Here is a 20,739-nt window from a genome sequence, read left to right as displayed (position 1 = left end):
CGAGATATTCCCGTTCAACAATAATACACATTTTGGAAAATAAATAATAATATTTGTCAATACTCATGTGGCAAATGTAATTAAAAACAAAAAAAAAAACCATAGCGAAAATAATGTATGATCGCAATTGGTTTTTGTTTATACAAATTACCATGTATAAAGTTATAAAAACTACAGTTTTTTTGTTATGTACTCAGTGGCAAATAGATGTGCTAGGTATACTATGGTACTTTAAATAGCAATTTTAATATTTTTAAATTCTTATTTCTACTTCACACAATGTTTTTAACTACGTTTTTTTACTTTTAAACATCCAAAACACTTCTTAGAAATATGTTTTTTCATTTGAATCGTGTGTATAGTGCCAGCTGGTTAATTATGCAAAAGCTGAGGACATTAAAAATACGAGTGGTATTATCTGTACATCACCAAATGTTTAGATGTCAATCCACAAATCTATTTTGCCGTATAAATAAAACAAATATGTGTTTGGTTAGTCATTGATTTTATTAAAGCATTCTGTTTTCTAATATGGTAAATTTTACCAGCTAATTGATCATAAATTATGATATTATTATGATTCATAATATCGATCTATCTATTCAATTGAACATTGAGTTAATAAAAACAATAGAAAAGCAGCCGGATCAAGTTTTTTTTTTTGATTCATTAAATTTGGTTAGTGTTTTAAATGTATACCTATATATTAATTTAAAATATTAATAAAATTATAAATAGCTCCTTTCTAGTTTCTACCATTTTTATACATTTAAAGCTCGACAGAAACAATAAGTACTTCGATAATATGAACACTATTTATCAGAGTTAGGTTAGGTATGGTTGTTAAGGTCCTAGTTTTTAATATTTTTTTTTTAATTTTAATATATATTACATATTGAATAATAACTGTAGAATGTCTATAATAAAATTATAAACACAGTCAATAGTCAATATTGAAAAAAAAATTTAAATACTTATTTATCGACAAGAGAAACTAAGTAAGAAAATAACAAACGTTTAAATGAATAGATAATTAATCAATGTAATTTTAGTTAGAAAACGTTTATTTACACAGGAGTTGGTCGCAAACCCAATCGTCAATCACGTCAACACGAATACGCGATTTCACAACAGTGAAACTGCGTAGAGTATTATAGTAAATACTGAACAATACAAACAATATAGAGTATTGTTATCATACAATATGAGTACTTACAATTTGACTCACTTGTTTACTCTAATTTATTCGAATTCTAGTTTAAAATCTTTTAAAATTTGTGAAAATGATAAATAAATCTTTGACACCGAGGAACATCTGACATGAGTCAAATGATCTACCTACAGTTGGAGCCTACCAATTCAAATGAACGGTGGAAATAAAATAAATACTGCCGGATTATTCGTTTTTATTTACACAAATAATATTGTGTTACCGCTAATAGAATATGGCAATGAGTTAATCTAAACCAATGGTGAACATAAAAAATAAACAACAAACGAGCTTAATGAACAAATATATTATGTTTTTATTATTATTATTAAAAACACACAACATCAAGAACTAAAACACTTTACGGGGTGTTTTTAATTTGCCAATCAGTAGCATTGGACAGAGATAAGGGTAGAAACCACTCTAAACTTTTGTTCGGCGACCCTTCGGTCATTGGGTGTACCTATATAATGTATACTATATACGTTTATTACGCGTAACTGTCCTGTGGTCGAGTAGACCGACCGGAAAAGGATAAAGGGGAATTGTTTTGTTTTTATTATTATTATTTATTTTTTATTATTTTTCTATCGTCATTATTGTTTTCCCCGTTTTCTGTAGTATACAACAAACAAAACACCTTACCCGGACCACAGCACGAATTCGATGTTGTCCCCGTGCTTCTCCTTCATTGCCTTCACAGCGGACTGGACCAGCGACCACGGCGAATCGCACCCGTAATCGCCCAGTCTACCGCCGCCGGACGGTAGACTGGGCCGTTCCATGACCAAAAGTTCTGGATCGACCGCCGACCGCTTGCAACCTAAAAAGCCAAACCGTTTACACGTATAATTTTTATATTATTTAAAATAATCACGACCTGTAATATAATTAGAGACTTAACATAATTAACTATCAAAGGTAACATATTTACTATAGTTCACATTATTTATTTATCTAATTTTTTTTATATAATATATTTCAAAATGTTCATAATAATTAAAATCAAAATATATAAATATATACAAAATAATTTGAATAGATTTTATCTTATATTAAGTCGATTATATATTTCAGTTATTTTGACGTTACACTCGTATGTATCACTATAATATAATACCAAAAGATCACTGTATATTGTATAATATTGTATTTGAGTGACGTCAATACAAGTCTTCTGAATAACTAATTGTTTGAATGAATGTTTTTGAGAAATTTGTTCGATTATACTTATATTATTCATAAGAATTGTTTATATAAAAATGTTATCGACTTTTTGCAGTGCATAATAACTCTATTATTATACGCCCACAACAAACTATAGGTTTTAAACTTATCAGACGATACTATTTATACTAAATATTATTATTAAATACAATCATTGAAAACCAAAAAAGTTTCAAAAATTTATTATACACCATCGTGAGAACGCTGCAGTAAATTTAGTGAAACCGGTAAACTTTTATAAGCATAACATAAACTTAACTTTGTTAATCAAAAATATAGTTAAAAATAATATATATTCATTAAACTCTCGTGGTTCAATCAAAAGCATTACTGAGATAAATCTATTGTTTAATTCGCAAACAAAAAAGTATCGTTGTTTGCAATTATTTTCTTGGCTTAAAGCCCTGTTTCTAAGGTTCCATTGGCTGTGTATACATTTTTAATTTATTGTTTTTAAGGAGTAACTATTTTTCTGGAAGTCAATTTTTCATTATTTGTTTGGCGTCCTTGTAGAACAATTTATAATGCATTATAAACAATTGTTATTTGAAGAAATTTTTAAAATATTAAACTAGCCTATAATCGATGGGATGGAGCATACTGGCATAGTGGAATGATTGAAACATGTGTAATATTTTTATTTAAATATCTGACAAGATTTAAATATTTTAAATCATATTATACTATTTTTATGAATTATGGAACTTATAACTTATATTAACAATGTAAGCATTGAATTTTTATTTTATACATTTCATTTAATTAATACATATGAGTTTAAGATAAAAATTATATGTAATACAAATGTACAGTAGTATAGAGACAAGTTCGACTAGATTAAAAAATTATTCTGAAAATTAAACAAACTCGTGATGGTTAATAAAAAATATCTACTAAAATTAAGCATAGTATTTCTGAAATAACTTAAATACTTAAAATGCAATAAAACTTTTGGAAAATAAATAAGTAAAATAAATAACTAAACGAATTCGATAACATTTTTGAATGAGAAGTTACATAAATACTCCATTAAGTCTAACTAAAAATGTTGTTAATCAAAACTAATGTGCTAATAGTGTTTAATTAAAAAATAAAATGTTACATATTTTATTAATGTGCTATTAAAAAAAAAAAAAAGTATTAAAATAAAATCTACACAAACCACACAACTTTCCCTTTGTATAAACATTAAACAAATATTAACTAATAAAAATGAATTATGTACAAGTAAAACTAATAATAAGCTATGATTTTGCTTGCAACTTTATTAATAAAAACATATTTTATTAATTTGATTATAATTATCTATCCTGAGAATATAATTGAACGTATACAGCATCGCACATTACTTATGTAATTCGGGCATTTTTTTTTTTTTTTTTTTGTTGACATTTTTAAATCAGCTGTAGATGTATAAACATTAAACACAGATATTGTAGATATTACTCGTATTACAATCGTACCCAGTCTTTCTTATCTATACATCATATGGTTTTATTACGATTTCGATACGAGAAATGTGATATGAAACCAAAAAAAAAAAAAAAAAGCTTTGAATATTTTTTTTTTTAGTAGGTTTAAAGCTTATGGAATAAAACGTGATACGTAACAATATAACACGAACACGTTTATTGTTAGTTCTCAACGCGATAAATATGCGGAATCAACACTATTTTTCATTCCTAAAAGTTTAAAGTACGACTTATACACGATATTTTAAAAGACAAAAACGACTTTGGTTAACATAAATGTATATTGGTTATATTTATATACATTATATATGATGTACATGTTCACAGAAAGTAATAAATGTAATTCTAATAATAATAAAAAAAAAAAATCGTCACATCGTTTTATCTTAAATGCTGTATGTTTAGTAATCCAGTATGTTTATTATTCGTCTCCTCTAAACAATTGTTTTGAAAAGAAAAGTAACAGATACAATGTATATAGGTAATTTGAGAATTGTAAACGTTTTGGTAATAGTAATTTTATGTAAGTTTAAAAGTAGGCTAGACGTTTTTTAACGTTGGATGCTGTTGTTTGAAAATTCGATAAATGTAACAAACGTATCATACTAGTATAAAAGAAAACAGTCTATATTATGCATAGATGATACTTTTTTTATTTTACCATACGTATTTATATTAATAATAATAATAAAAAAAAAATTATAGTTTGATCTGATTAAAGCATTATTATATAAAATGACGAATAAAATCTAGTATTTTAATTTGTTTTAAGACCTATTTTTTTATTGATATATTTTTTTATTTTAATTATTTATAGTAAATTAACAATACTTATAATAATAAATGAATAAATTTGTATCATTATTATTAATCAGTTTAATTTAGATGATGACAGAAGAAAAATTACTTTATAAAAGTTGCAATAAATATAAAAAAATATAAAATAAAAAAGTTAATAGATGTAATATAAGTATCTACACTTAATATTTCGATAAATATAAACTTTTTTGAAAATATTTTTCATCAGATGAGGTATTTCATGTCTTATAATGTTTAAGATATATTTAAATATTTTTTTATATTTTATACATTAAAAGTTTGTAAAATAAAATAATAAATTTATTTGTTTTATATAAGTTGGATTCGTGATGGGGAAAATAAGTCAAAAATATAATCAATAATTGGCTTTTGTTGAATTTAACCAAAACGGTAATTTTTTTAACAATAACCAAGTTTAGTTATAATCAAAGGATGTTTAAAATTTAATGAAAGTCAAAAGAGAATTTAAATAATATTATTATACTGGTAAAATGAGGTGTCAAATTATAAATATTTAATTGATAATAACGAAGGATAAATTATTTTTTAAATTTTTCATATATTTTTTAAATAAAATCGTTGCTCTGTATTTATATACCTTAATTATAACTGTTATCAAAAGCGAAATGTTTGGAGTCTTATCATTAAAAAATATAATAAGTATAAAGGTTAAACTAGGTTTTATTTTAAATAAATAAAATAAAAATAATAATAATTATTATTATTGTTAAAAGAAACTAAAAATATGCTTTTTCCTATAAGAAAATATGCGAAGAATGAAAGTAGTATAAAAGATAAATTATCAACTGAGCATAAACAAAATGATAAAATGTTCAGAATGATTTAAAATGACTCAATCTACGTCACTTCAAATAATTGTTTATTTAAGCTCTCGATTTTTTTTTTTTTTTTTTTTTTAATGCATTTTATATCGAAAGTAGTTCTGAAACGTATAACCTATACATTTAGTCGATGGTTTTATAAAATCGAATTAGTAGAATTCGACACAAGCAATTCAAAATTATACTATAAATTAACTTGCTCTAATGGGTAGAAATAGCTTGCATTACCTATCAAAGTAACTGATTAGTTAAAGATATATAATGAATTTATGTTTACGATGCATTATTGTGAACGAAATTTATAATAATATGTTCATTATCCTTAAAAATAAAATAACAGTTGTATGTATATATTATATATTTATAGTTCATACATATATATTGTATATGAATATGTGATTCTGAAAAAAATCACTAATCAAATATTTAAAATTCAAAAAATAAAATTAGTAAATAACGATAAAATAACATAAGATAATTAATAGTTTCAAATCCGTTAAAATATTAATTTAAATAATAAAATTCAATTTTTATTAAAATTACTTATAATATATATATATAAAATAAACGTACCTCAATCAACTTATTTTTACATATATGATTATCACCGATTAAAAAAAAAACAATAATTTAGAATATTTTATTTCTTACTCAAACGATGATTATAATATGATTTGTTTCTAAATAAATTAATATAAAATATAAAAATCCTAAGTGTTTGCAGATATAAATCATTCACATTCGAACAACACCACATAAAACTCTTACAAACTGCTTCAAAAATCAGCTGTTTCAAAATTAAATGTGGTTAAAAACTTTACGAAACAAACCAAAAGTCTGAGTATGCTTGAGAGTTGTGGTGGTAGTTACGAGCAACCAATCTCAGTCACACTGAAAAACGACAAGTCGTATATATATATATATTATAATTTATGCGTGCATGTATGTATGTATGTATACATATATATATGACTTTAACCACAGTTTTGGTTTGATTTCGTTAAAGACAGCAATCGCATGCATTTTGAAATTTTTTCTAACATTTTACTGTCCTCTACACATAATGCACATGTATACAAAACTCTTCCAAACTTTATTCCTGTTTAGATCAATATTTTGGTGGTAAACTTTTCGGCGGAGTAGGAAAAAATGTTTATGATGCCGTCTGTGACTCACGGGAGAGAAATGCATATTCGGTTCGCGTCCAAAAGGAATGCCCGAGGCACCCAATTTAATAATATCACGAGATTTGGATCAATAGATTCAGAATTTATATAGTTGGTGGACAATATTTTTTTTACAACAGAAAGTTTCGCAGTTTTCACTATCCGACGACACTCGTGGTCTAATCGGTCGGATCCTTTTGCATGTGAAGCACTCAATTACTTTGTTGTTGTTATGGTAGTAGGGATGGACGTCACTTGTCCCACTAACGTTTTTTTTTTTTTTTTTTGGAGGACGAACCCAATTAGTATAATTTTCCTCCACTCACATATTCTAAACAGTAGACATTTTTAAATCTTTTAAAATAAAGGAAAAATGAATTTTGAATAAATTTTAAGATATTTAGGTTTTTTTTTCATATAATTATTGCATAAGTTCATTTATTTTATATTTCTCTTGTTTTACATGACGTATATGTTGACGTATTGTCAATATTAATAAATTTTCAGGTTTATAAAAATAACTTAATGATATTATTTCATAAAGTATGATATAGGTTTATCATCACGTTATTTTTTTTTTTACTAAACAAATTATAACATCTTTTTTTTAATTAACTCTTACATGCACTTAATGTTATTCAACGATATAGATATTTACGTTTCGTTTTCATGCCATAAAATGAGGTTTAAGGAAATGCTCGATTATTATAACGCAAATATAATATTACACTTAGGTATATCTCTATTATTATACATACTAATTATACTCACTTTGTGCGTAATCGGTAGTCGCTGCGTAATTCGCGTCATAGTGTATATCGGTGATGTGCCAAAAGTATCCTGAAACAAGAAAAGATAAATTTTCATCTGGTCCGCAACTAGAACTTTGCACGACGATCCCTAGAGATTCGTCGCCGCAACGCGTACGTCGGTATTGTGGTGTAGGAGTAAGAGGAGGGATCGGGAGATTTAGTCGTTTGCGCGATCGGAGGGTAGTTTTTGTGAAGGGGTAGGGTGCACGAGGGTTTGCGCGCGCATCTGCCGTATTATTATACGCAATACGCGGAGTGCACGGCGCTGGAACCAGACGGAGTAGCCGGATTCGGGACGAGCCGTGTCGCTCCCCCGGGAGAGCTGGACGAGGGGCTTACAATGTGTCACGGATTAGAGCAAATTAGTATTAATAACTTTACGGGCAATGCATATTGAACGCGCTTGGGACATATACACATAAACACGGACACACACGTACACACAAACACCCACACACGTATAATAATATGCACGCATGTACGGCGGATACTCGGTGTGGCGAAAGCAGCGAATTGCGCGGCGGTCAGTTCGCCGCTGCCTCGCGTTAGGTAGGACGAAGCGCCGCGGCGAGTGAGAGAAGTTGAATGCGGTACCCGGCGAGTGGGTGTGGGTGGACGAGACCTAAGGGTAGAGATGACATGCCGGGATGTTATGGCGTAATATAGCTTTCAGCTCCCAGCAATTTATAAATATCAATTATTTCAGTCCCTTTTAGAAAGCCGAAATACGTTACAGTCAATGCCCCCTGCCCACAACACCGCACTGCAGTCGCCGTCAGTATGACAACAAAATAATATAACCACGATAAAAAGCAATTATTTATGATTTTCTTCTGCCACCTCGGCGACCGGGTCGTTTCGTGTGTGTATACATTATTATACACGTACATCACACAGTCACAACGGTACACATTGCATTAACTGAGATTGAATTAGTCCATAAATTATTATGGACAGTGCGATAATATTATAATGATACAATATCGGGAATATGCATGATAATATTCGTATTGTCGCGAAACTTGCAAATAATATTATGTTTAAAGTTCAAAGTGGTGATTTTATTATGTTTGCCGACAAACCCGTACGATAATGTCGTAAATGGAAATATTAAAATACGTTTATAGACACTGGAGAGTCAATAGCTGATTGAAAAATACTAACGGAAAATTTCTAATAAAAAATATCAAATTAAAATTATTTTATCCTAAATTAGAGTACAATTTCGTATTTTTTTATTATTACATAATATAGTAATACATAATGTATTATAAGCAAGTATAGTTTTGAATTAAATGCTCGATTTGTACAATTATTTTCATAACTATAACACAATTGCAGAAAACAAATATGTAGAAAATTGAGTTTAATAAATTATAATAGAACCAATAAACTGTGTAGTCGGTTTTTAGATTTTTCAGTGTCCTCAATGTAATTATTATTTTAAAATATACTGCAGAATTTTTGAAAACGTAATACAAATTGAACATAAAATTTCCAACCCAATGACCACAAACATAAACATAAAAGAAAATATTCAAAGTGAAAAATATACATTCGTTATTAAAAAAATAATAGCTTCTTCAATCGGCTCAAAAACTAAAGTTTCAACTACCTACCTAAAGAGTTTTTTTCTTAAAAGATCTTTCTAAATATTGAATTATAAAAATATTTTGTTAAAATCCTTTTAAAATAAATAAATAAAATTAAAGGTTTAAGTAGGTACATATTTATAAAAATAATAAATTTAACAGTAAATTGTATACCGATATGATGTCATAATCGTAGTGTTATATAAAATGCATTCAAAAAAAAAAAATTGGGCAGGTGGGTACTGCTCTGTTGTACAGTATCTACATGTATCTACATGTATCAAATGTTTTAAATTTTAATTCAATGGTGTATCTTTGTACGCATAAAATGATTCTAAGTGGAGAAGGTATTTTCTTATCATACCGATTTTACATAAAATGTTTCTCGATATTGTATTTATTTTATTAGTACGTTAAATATATTTTTGATAGAAACGTTGCATTTAAAAACATCTTAGTATAAAATAAATAAATATTATTATAGTAATAATATCATTTAAGTATGTAATTTAATCCCAATTTGAAATTAAAACTGTATAATCTGTGTATCAAGAAAACATATTCTATCGTATATTTACATTTATTTTATATTTTATTTGTTGCCAATATATATTTGTTTTATAACCTAAATTTTTTTTCAATTTGATATAGTACAAAAAGCACTGGAAACCCTTTTTGATAATAATCAGAAAAGAAAGATAAAAACTTCTAAATGTTTAAGCATTACAAGATTAAGAGAAAAATAATACATTTCTAATTAAACATTAACTGTTATTATTATTATTATTACAATTGTAACTTTTTTATGGTATAATTTTGATTAAATTTTTGCACTGAAAAATCGCTGGTTCTAACGAGGTGTAATAGCGTTGCTTGAACATTAGACTTAATTTGATTATTACGAAAAAAAAGTTTTATTTTACATTTTTAATGACATTAATACATTTTCATCATTTGATTCATGTCACTGGACTGTGTAATTTACTAAGAAAATTAAATTAGAATAAAAGTTTTTATTTTAATTAATAAGAAACAAACAAAAAGTCTTAAGTTATTTCTAGCAGGACATTTATCAAAATTTGAAGAAAATAAATAAAAATACAAAAAATTATCATATACAAATGTCACTGATAAATTACGTTATTTCATTATTTAAAAAATATTTAATAAAATGGTGTACCAATCATATTATTTAAAAATTCTCAAAATGGGAATTTTAATAAATTCATTATTAAATAAAAAATGAGATGAACATGCTTGACGAAACACTATGCATACACATAATAATAATAAGTCTTACGAACAAGACAATAGGCATCTAACTCACTACCTACGACCCGCGACGTGCTAACAGTTAATCAACGGCAGTGACGCAATGAAAATCAAACTAACCTAACCAAAATGTATTAAATACTCGAAACGTGTTCAATCCAGCACGCAATTTCTTATACGGCCGTGACCGGATTGCAAATTACTACGGCGACTTACTGCGAATGATCTATTACTTAATAAATAAATATACGTATGTACGACAAAACACTAAAAGAATCAAAGAAACGATCATATTAATATACATATTATTCTCCAACGAAATTTTCGCTCTCACTGAGACTGTTACAAAAATGTACTGAAAAGTTGACAATAATACATACATTACAGCATGTCTACTCTTTCTTAATTTATATAAAAATTATTATGCTTTTTTTATTTTATTCCTGATATTTTAAATTTAATTATTTTTTTAATGTAATAGGATTAAATGTTTTAACAGTTTTAAATAACCTGTATTCCAATACAATTATAATTACAGGTGACAACTAACAACATATAATTGCACACTGTTTATTTATTAACTCATTGTATTTCAATAAAACGATTTATAGTTCATTATAATTTAAAAAAGAAAATCTAAAATATTTATAACTGCATAATAAGCAATCAACTGTTAATTTTATACAAAACATTGGATCATAGTTTGTGTTCACAAATATAATTCAAATATTATGTGAGTAAAATATAATACAATGTATTTATTTTTAATCAGATGTTATTCAAATTAAATAAATTATTAAAATTATAATTATGTATTCTGAATACTGTAGTTAAATATTTAAATTAAAATAAAATTGTTAAAACACCATGAAAACAGTTGATAACATTGAATCGTAAACATTGGGAACATGATTGATGGTAATAAAATTAATTAATTATTTTCACATGAAAATCCATAAAAGAAATTATGTCTGAAAAATGAATGTTTTATAACAAAACACTCTCGGGGGTCTTCAATTTTCATTTTTGAATATATTATGAAATAATATACTTAAAGTATATTCAATGTAATTTATTGATATTAGAACTCAGTATTATAATTGTGTTTTTGTATTCATAGTATTTTACAGAATAGTTAAAATGTCATTAAACATAAAAGTTGCATTCTATTCAAAACATCTATAAATAACTTAACAAAGATAATATTCTATTCTATAGATGTGTTTCTGATTCTTAATAATTTGATATAGTAATGTATTATAACCCTTTTAGTTCATCTTGGACATCAGAAACCGTTACCATTAATATCGTATTATGTAAAGTGTACCGTGCTGGTAGTTTGTCACGTCAGCAGATGGCCAAGGTAAATTGGGTGGGTTATACTCTAGCGAAAAACAAAGATTAACCATAATTCATAAAATGTGTAATTTATTATAATATGATTATATACGATTTGTATTATATTATATTTTTTTTATGATAAATCAAACAATAAATACATTGTTGTCAATAATTATCTTTTACTTTTAAAATTATAGATTTAAATATAAGTTTAGTAAAAAATATAGTAAACGAACATGATCATTAGATTCATGTTAACAAGGCACACATGTCATCGCCAAACAAAAATAATTGACAAAATTCACTGCTTAAAATTGTTGTTAAGATATTATATTAATAAGTACAGGTATCTCAAAGAATTTAAATGATTGCTTAAAAGTTTAATTTTAAAAATAAAACTGAAAACATTGTAATTATGTTTACGAATAATAATAAAAAAAGTAATTAAATCAAATTATAAATTGTATCGGATTCAAATAAAAAAGTCACAAGTTCAATTAATCCTCAAACTATATCAAAGTTTTTAACACCACGTCGTGATGTGCACAGAGTAATCTAATCTACTGTTTTAATTTTTTTCAATTTTTTTTTTTATTCATGTTTATTTATAACTTTGGGATTTTCACTATTGCCTTGCATTTTTTTCACAGAGAAAAACATTTTATACTAGAATAGTATTTTTTTTTTTTTTTTGTAATAATATTATTTGTATAATAGTTTTAAATTATCTGTATGCCTGAGTATGTCATGCTGTAATAGTGTATTGTGACATAATTATAATATAAATACTCGAGAATATTTATCTTTTTTGTTTTACTAGACTTTAAAAGACTTCGCTCTAGTGTTACTTTTTCATTATAAACTTGTAACACATTTTTATGTTTTTCGTCCATTATAAACTCACGTGATAATAAGATACCTTAGTTTTATAGCGAAAAAAATATATCTCACCGTTGCCGGGCAACGCCTTACAATAATTGTTTATTTGATTTGGATTCTTTTTTTCATACGCGAAAGTAGCTGTACACGTAATGTACGTATATTGAACGCGGTCGTGCCTCTATTTATTAATTTAAAATTACTTAATGCATTGAAAACTAAATCTTTATTACGAATTAATGCTATAGGTATTGCATTATGTAATAATTGTCATCCAGCAAAATATATTCAAAATATATAGTTTTCAAGTAAGTGGGGTTTGTTGAAATAAATAAACATTACTACTGTTTTGCAGTCATTATATTATACATGTCGTGCTATTTGAACACTCTAACTAAAACACTGCGTTAAAAAAAAAAACACGAAAAATATGCATTCAAAATTTTCCATCGTTGTTCAAAAGAATGATGGTGAAAACGCATAATCACCAATTTATATGTGAAACGACGGCGTATTATAATATGGTTGGGTATAAAATATATCTGCAGTTATTTTGATACCGGCTTGTGATACGTGTATGGATTACACATTACCATATTCATATCCGATAGTGGTAATGGACTCGAAAAGGATAGTTTGCCCAAAAAAAAAAATAAAAAAAAAATACATAACATAAAAGAAAGAAAAAATGAATACTCAAAAACCAAAATAGAGAAGGACGTTGTCGCGGTAACGCGTAACAGTAGAATTTTATTATTCATCTGAATATACTATAATTTATGAAAAAACCGCGCTATAAGACAATATACTATTACTATACATTATTCTTATGTAAAGTTATTATCGAAAATAATTTTTAAATACATTATTATTAGGCGTAGGTCACGTACAACTAGTACATGTTAATTTTGTTTACGAAAGATAACATATATATATATATATATATTATACATGCAATTGGACGTTTACCATTTAATCTTATTACTATAGGGTACAGTTGGTTTGAGATATTTTAACCATGCCGAGAATTAAACGCGATAACGGTAGGTATGAGAAAATATAATAAATAATTTGTCTAATGATCGAGCAGCGTACGAACGTTGTCTTAGTAGGTGTGGAGTACTGATTGTAATGCAACGTATACGAAAACAAATTTGGTTGATCTGATTTAGAAAGGTAGTGATTATTAATATATTGTCCACCTAAATCGTGTTTAATTTTTTTTTCTTTAAACATAAGATACATCATTTTCATCCCTATCGATAATAAATATTGTGCCGACTTGAAGCAAATTCTAAATAAGTTCATCGAGTTCCGCGGTTTTATGGACAAATTCATTTTTAGATAGAGAATTACGTTATTTGGTTCAATAGAGAACACGAGTAGCAAACCGAGAGATAAGAAAAAAGTAAATCGTTTTATACAAAATCTCAGGTACTTATATGCTTTATTCTAGATACTAATTTTAGAACTAAATGTATCATTAAAAAAATGCCAAACGTATATTAACTTATGATGTTATGTTAGATTTCTCTTAATTATATTATATTACATTATATTGAAAGTACCTAATTATATAGTAAGCATATTTTGAGAATGCTACATTACCGCAGTGAAAATACGAGTATACCTTATAAAACATTATTACGAATAATAGTGTTCTATACATTTTGTTTAATGAACAAAAAAATATGGGTAATTGATGGTTTTTAATATTTTGATATATAAATAAGAAAATTAATTTTCTTCTTAATACCATCGGTGTTTATATCATAATATATTATAAGGTATATAGTATAGTTTTATATTGCCGCTAATTTCCAACTAATTTTTTCATTAATATTTGTATATTCCGCTTATGTCATATAGCCACTAGGTTCTCGTCAGTTTTACGTTTCAATTGAATCTCTTTGCGATATTTTTGATACACGTGTGGTTATAACGATCCAGCAAACGGTGGTTTTTGTGGTTCACCATCAAAGCTACTTTTGTTATATTTTGTTCAAAAACGACTTTTCAGCGGACCACTGAAACCACTGAAACCTTCCAGACTACTAGAATATTAAATAAAGGAAACGCCAAGTCGAGATTGCTTTATTTAGAAGCCGAATGAAGAAGTGTTTCCGGAATAATCGCCGCGTTTATCGAACGTGCATATAATTACACTGTAGTGTTGTGTGTTTCCTGCAATCAGAAATGTATTAAAAAAAAAATTCAACAGTTGAGAATTCTGCACCGATTGAATTTTATTGCTGTCCGTTCAAGACGTTAAACACTACTGTAAAGGTTATTTTCTTTAGATTTTAAAGTCTAGTGTATTGTCCGGAAATATAAATCTTGAAAATTCTAGCATTTGTATTATTAAAATAGTATTTAAATTAACTCTCATACTTCAATATTAAAATGTATATTTTTTTATTTTTAACAATCATACAAAATTTTAAATTTAAGATAATAACAAGATCGTTATCAATTTATTTAGCATTCGTCTAATGTGACGTGTTCGTAAATATAATGTTTAGATGCATAATATCGAAATGCCTTTTAATACGTTTAATGATATATGTATTAGACATGTTAAAACAAATTTTTTTTTTGAAACAATAATACAATTTTCGGATTAATTTTTTTACATTTATTGATTCACTTTTAAATTTGAGTATTTAAAATATTTGACTATAGTTTTTTAAGCAGTTAGTAGTCAGTACTCGATACTATTTAACGGTTTAAAGTGTACTGATAACAAATACGAGTTGTTTTTAACGGATTCTACATCACTTGAAATGGATGGCACTTTACCACTGTTCAAATAAAAATGTTTTGATGATTGTATTTCTATAGTTAAAAAGCATTAAAGCTTTTCCATTGGATATTAAAATAATATTACAAAAACAATATTTATTCCTAAACATTTTGCCATTTAGTTTACAGCTAATTGCCATCCATTTGTATTAAAAACGAAAACAATTTTTATTAAAGAAGTTAATTTCATGAAATTATTTTACCATTATCATTAATTAATGACTTATATTATCCATTTTTGTAAATTATTATACAATTTTTAATCAATTCAATATAATATTATACTCTTAAGTCTCAAGTAAACAAATAAATTACAAATTCATTAAAAATATATACATTCAATAATATATAATATATAATAATTATGATATATCGCGTTAAGATAAACATAATATATTTTAGTGATTTTAAATAAAATGAAAAACGTCTAATAAATTCTATAAATAATTTTCCTTATACGTACGTTCAAATTAAAAAAAAAAAACAAAAAAATATTAAATTATACTGTATTACGAGTATTTCATTAATACAATTATTTAGTACTTATTATGATTGTAATATAAAATATATTTTGAGTACGTAATGCCCGGTGAAAAACTGTGAAAAATGTATTCTTTTATTTTTCTGAAAATACATTACTTTGACGGGTACCTACGTATTGTCAAAATTAATTAGTCACTCAGTCAATGGTTTAAGTATCAAAGAAAATCTATGAAATAAAGGTATTGAAGAAGTATCGAACAAAACGATTTTGGGTTTTACACACTATCTATGGCTACTTTGATTTATAGGTGTCTCCTCGACATTTCAGAAATCACAATGAGGTAGCGGCTAGTCGATTTCTTTACTATAGGTCGGTTTGGTATTTACCTTTTATTACACGTACAGCTAACTAACTAACTGCAGCACTAAACGTCAACTACTGACAGTTTTTTTTTCTTTCGCACCATATAAGTACCTATATTATTGTGTACACACGAAGTCGGCATTATACATTTTTCAGAGGCCGATACAAGTGTGTAATGAGTATTTCAGTGGTTGAAAAAAGCACCTTCTTCCCGGTTGAAAAGTTTGGGGTAGTTTTTCTTTTTCCTCACTTCTTTTGTAAATTCCAATATATTTGATATTATGCGGTAGCAGTGCGAGTTTAAGGGTGTCAGAAAGTCTCCTATAAATCACCGGCAAACGTTTTATTTTTGTTTTGCTACTCAGATTAAAACTTTACACCCCAACGGCATTACTATTATAGTTTCATTGTTTTTGGGTCGGTGTTGTATTTTCAACAAAATCTAATTCTCGATTTTTACGGTTTCCGAATGTTTAACACGCATCATCTATTTGGTATTGTACCAAAATAATGTTATACTTAATTTTCACTTGTTGACATGGGTGTAGCTATTTTGCATAACCAGTGCGCCGTGATAAGATGTTTATTTTAGCAATGCATTATAAATTATTATTATTAGGGCTCCGAAATTTCATATTCTATACGCATTCGATTTATAGCAGACCAAGTTAGAAATCCGAAATATACGATGATAAGTTTAAAAATCGAAAATTTCCTTAAAAATATTAATCGTATTTAATATTTTCTAAAAAAAAAAAATTAACTCAATATTATTGTCATCGCTAAAGTTTAATATTAATTTTACAACAGCTGTGTATTGTGTGTTTAATCTTTATTGTACTAATATGCATAAAAATATTTTATTGATATATTATCTTTAAATAAGTTATCGAAAGTTTATTTATTGTTTATTCACTAGTAAATTTATTGTATACTATTGACAATATTTAACAATTTTTTTTTCCGATATTTTCAATAATTTTTAAGTATTTTGAATATTTCATATTTTTTCATGCACGTTTTACAATTTTTTTGTACAATATATTTACATTCTTATTTTTCCTATTTTGATTCCTATGATTTCCGAGCCCTAATAACAGTTACTATACATACTATTATAACTGTGGAAAATTATGTTTGTGGTAACAATTTATTTTAAACTAAACGATTTAATAGATAATATAATAATTACATAATATGTATTGAAAATGTATATATTTAAATATTATAATAATATACAATAATTATTATTTTCAGTAAGTTTTATCTAGTATTATATGATTTTTGCGACAAATTTGAGTTATGATTTTCAAATAAATAAAATTTGATTTAATTCAATACTCAACTCAAAACAGTAGAGTGATTAGAGTTACTTTACTTATGTGGAATTGTCAAACTAAACCAATCAAATTCATACGAAGTTAGTGACTACATGACATGTTGTTGTTTCGAGAAAGTAGAAAATCCTCTTCGAATAATTTATTATAAGCTCTTGAAATACGTTTCCTCAGCTACTGGTACCTTAAGAATAATCGATATGCGTAAAGTATTCAATCTAAATCAGCGTAGTGACTTTAGGCGTATTTTTAAAATGTCTTGCGAGCAAATTCGTCAGGAATTCGGTACACGACTATGACACGACAGCAACTTTCGCTCCATTAAAGTTCTTGGTCGAAATTTGTCAAACTCAGAGTATCTAATGTGTTTAATATGTCGTCCCGATTCTGCGTGTATATATAGTGCGTACATGACTTAAGGACCAACCGGCTGTTGTTGGAGTAGAATATAGTAAGCGTAGCGAAGAAAGATTTCGTTTAAAAGTTGTCTAAAGTTTCGGCTGGTTAAATTTGTCGTACATGTAATAAGATTTATCTTTAAAACAATCAAAGGAGTCGGAAAACTGAATGAGTTTTCGTATAATCTATTTAATCGATGCCATTTCTTTTCATAATTAATCTTTTTACATGCTTTTTTTTCGTAAAAATATAATAAATATTATAACCATTTAACGATACTACTACAATGCAATTATACACTAACACAATGACCCGCATATTCATATTTATACAAATACAGAATTATATAATTCGTAAGAATTCAGAATTCGATAAATTTTAGTGTTGGGAAATATAATATCAGTTTATACATAGCATGGACAGTACCTCATATGTACAGAATTCACCGAACAAAATGTGTGGCGAAAGGATTTTTTTCTTTGTTATATTAATATTATGAAATATTTCAAGTAATTCCTGTATTGCGTGTAGTTGCATTGCATTTGTAACGGTGTCATCAGTATAGCTGTTCATTTTTTTCTTTTCAAAAGAAAATATTCCGCGTGCCAATGGTTTGCAATTAAAATGAAATATCATCGCTTGACGGGTACGTAAAAAGTGGCAGAGTGGTTTCGAATAATAAAGATAGACAGAGAGAGAGAGAGAGAGAAAGAGAGAGAGAATTGACGATATAATTATGTCAACGTCACGACGGAGGCAAAGACGAATAAACGGGTTTTGATAGGGATATTTTAATACAGTTTTTATAATAATAATAACATTAGAGTGAGATAGTGGAGTTACAAAACAAGGTGGGCGGGTGACCGGAATCGTTTCCGCCCTCGATCGCGTACTTTAAATGAAAAATAGTGACTTCTCCTGCAGACTACAGTATTATATTTTAATATTATGTATAAAGCTAGATCGGTAATGGTGGTAGTGGTGGCGGAAGTGCACGCGATTATATAATATTATATATGTACTGGTCGGTGGCGGCAGAATCGGACAAGGAAACTCTCAAAATCGGATATTAATATACGACGTCGCATTATGTTAGGTTTAAACGCGATACGATTCAACCACCATGCGCTTTACCCGACATAACGCCAGTCGGCAAACGTTTCTAAGCCTCTTAATAAATTGTTGAATTTATGTACAATATGTCACATTTTCCAATGATATATTACGGAAGGCCGATGCAGCGTAAAATTATTATAATATTACAAAGAAGTAGCAGTGTTCTGTTTTTCAGCTATTTCCGTGGTCGTTTTTATTATGTCTCAAATCGATACAAATTATAATATACAACTATTATACAGAGATACACTCGATTTTTTTACAATACAGCAATATTGCAGCGGCCGTGAAAATATTAGTTATGCAAATAAAAAACTATTAAATTAATTTTAAAGGCTGTTTTTCCATAGAAAACTTTTTTATTGACCTTGATGTTGGTGGTAATAAAAAACATGACACGGCTATTGAACACACCCATTTTCCACCTGATATATTTGTACATATGTTTAACTAATATTTAGGTAATTCACATATTTAAGTGATCTTCTAACACAAAATTCTGATAGATGATTAAACAATGGTTTTTTTTTTTAAAAAATCTAATTAAATCTGATTTAATGTACTTTAGTTTGACATTAAAAATCCAAACCTTGTACTATTCCAATATATTTAAACTTATTTAGCTTTTTTGAATAAAATTAGTTTAATGAACATACATAGGTATAAGTCGATCAATTTAAAGGTATATGCTTATTTTTTTTTTTAATTATTATCATTTTAGATTTTGAACGGAGGGACGAATGTATAGATTTTACAATGATGTGTATGAGTGTTTACTTTTTTGTTTTTGTGTCTGTTACACCATAAATTGTTGAAATAATGCTTCAATTTAAAACTTCAGAGGATGGTTTCCGGTGGCAAATTAAATACTCTTGTTGCATTTTAGAGGTCAGAAATAAGCAGAAGCCGTTTTCGAAATAATTGTGAAACCCGCAAAAATGGGAATATTTACACAAAAACAGTTTTTGACAAAACCAATAATTTAATTTAATTTTAATCGATAAAATTTAAATTTATTAGTAAGTTTAACTAAAAGTTACACAAATATTAAATTGTTTTACCATGAATAATAATAGTCATATTATTACATTCAACAAAAATATCTCGTGAGTTTGGTAGTCGCAACGATGTCATCGTCGGCGTAAAGAGACGTTTTGACTGAATAAGCTTTCGGAAGGCTAATACCAACTCTCTTCTCGTGCTGTTTGGAGTCAGTGCTACTAGTGGCTAGATTAAAGAAGCGTTTCTTTTTTCAAATTTGTATTGAATATTACTACGTTGAATGTATAACGAATATATATCTTCTTTTATGTAAATTTATTTGATTTTAATCAACAGGTAATTATAATTCATATTTCGATTCTCAGTAAATACTGAGAAATGCAAAAAAAAAAAAAATATATAATATTTTTTCACTTAAATTTTTAAAATTTTATTCAACTACGGCCAATTGTTTCTATATCTATCAAACAATAGCGTTATATAGGTCAACACTTACAAGTTTCCATTAGATTTCAAAAAAATTGATTTCTTTTATACAGTTTTCACTCAAAAACGAATAACTGTAAATACTTGAAATTTTCACAAAATATTTATGTTAGCGTTA

At 26.9% G+C, this 20,739-nt stretch overlaps 1 protein-coding gene across 2 annotated transcripts in view; it reads right to left on the bottom strand.

Moving 5' to 3' along the window:
- The window catches only part of LOC114119635 (acid sphingomyelinase-like phosphodiesterase 3a), a 209,323-nt gene that overhangs the window by 93,269 nt on the left and 95,315 nt on the right, over positions 1-20,739 (bottom strand). For both annotated transcript variants that reach the window (XM_050198775.1, XM_050198776.1), the window contains 2 exons: positions 7,508-7,576; positions 1,856-2,033 (listed from right to left, as the gene is read on the bottom strand). In XM_050198775.1, coding sequence (XP_050054732.1) covers positions 1,856-2,033; positions 7,508-7,576 — 247 coding nt within the window. The remainder of the gene's footprint in view (positions 1-1,855; positions 2,034-7,507; positions 7,577-20,739) is intronic.

The sequence above is a fragment of the Aphis gossypii genome, chromosome 1, assembly GCF_020184175.1.
Source record: "Aphis gossypii isolate Hap1 chromosome 1, ASM2018417v2, whole genome shotgun sequence".
In the NCBI taxonomy this organism is placed as follows: domain Eukaryota; kingdom Metazoa; phylum Arthropoda; class Insecta; order Hemiptera; family Aphididae; genus Aphis; species Aphis gossypii.
Note: the sequence above shows the minus strand (reverse complement) of the source record. Positions and strands in the feature narration are given on the sequence as shown.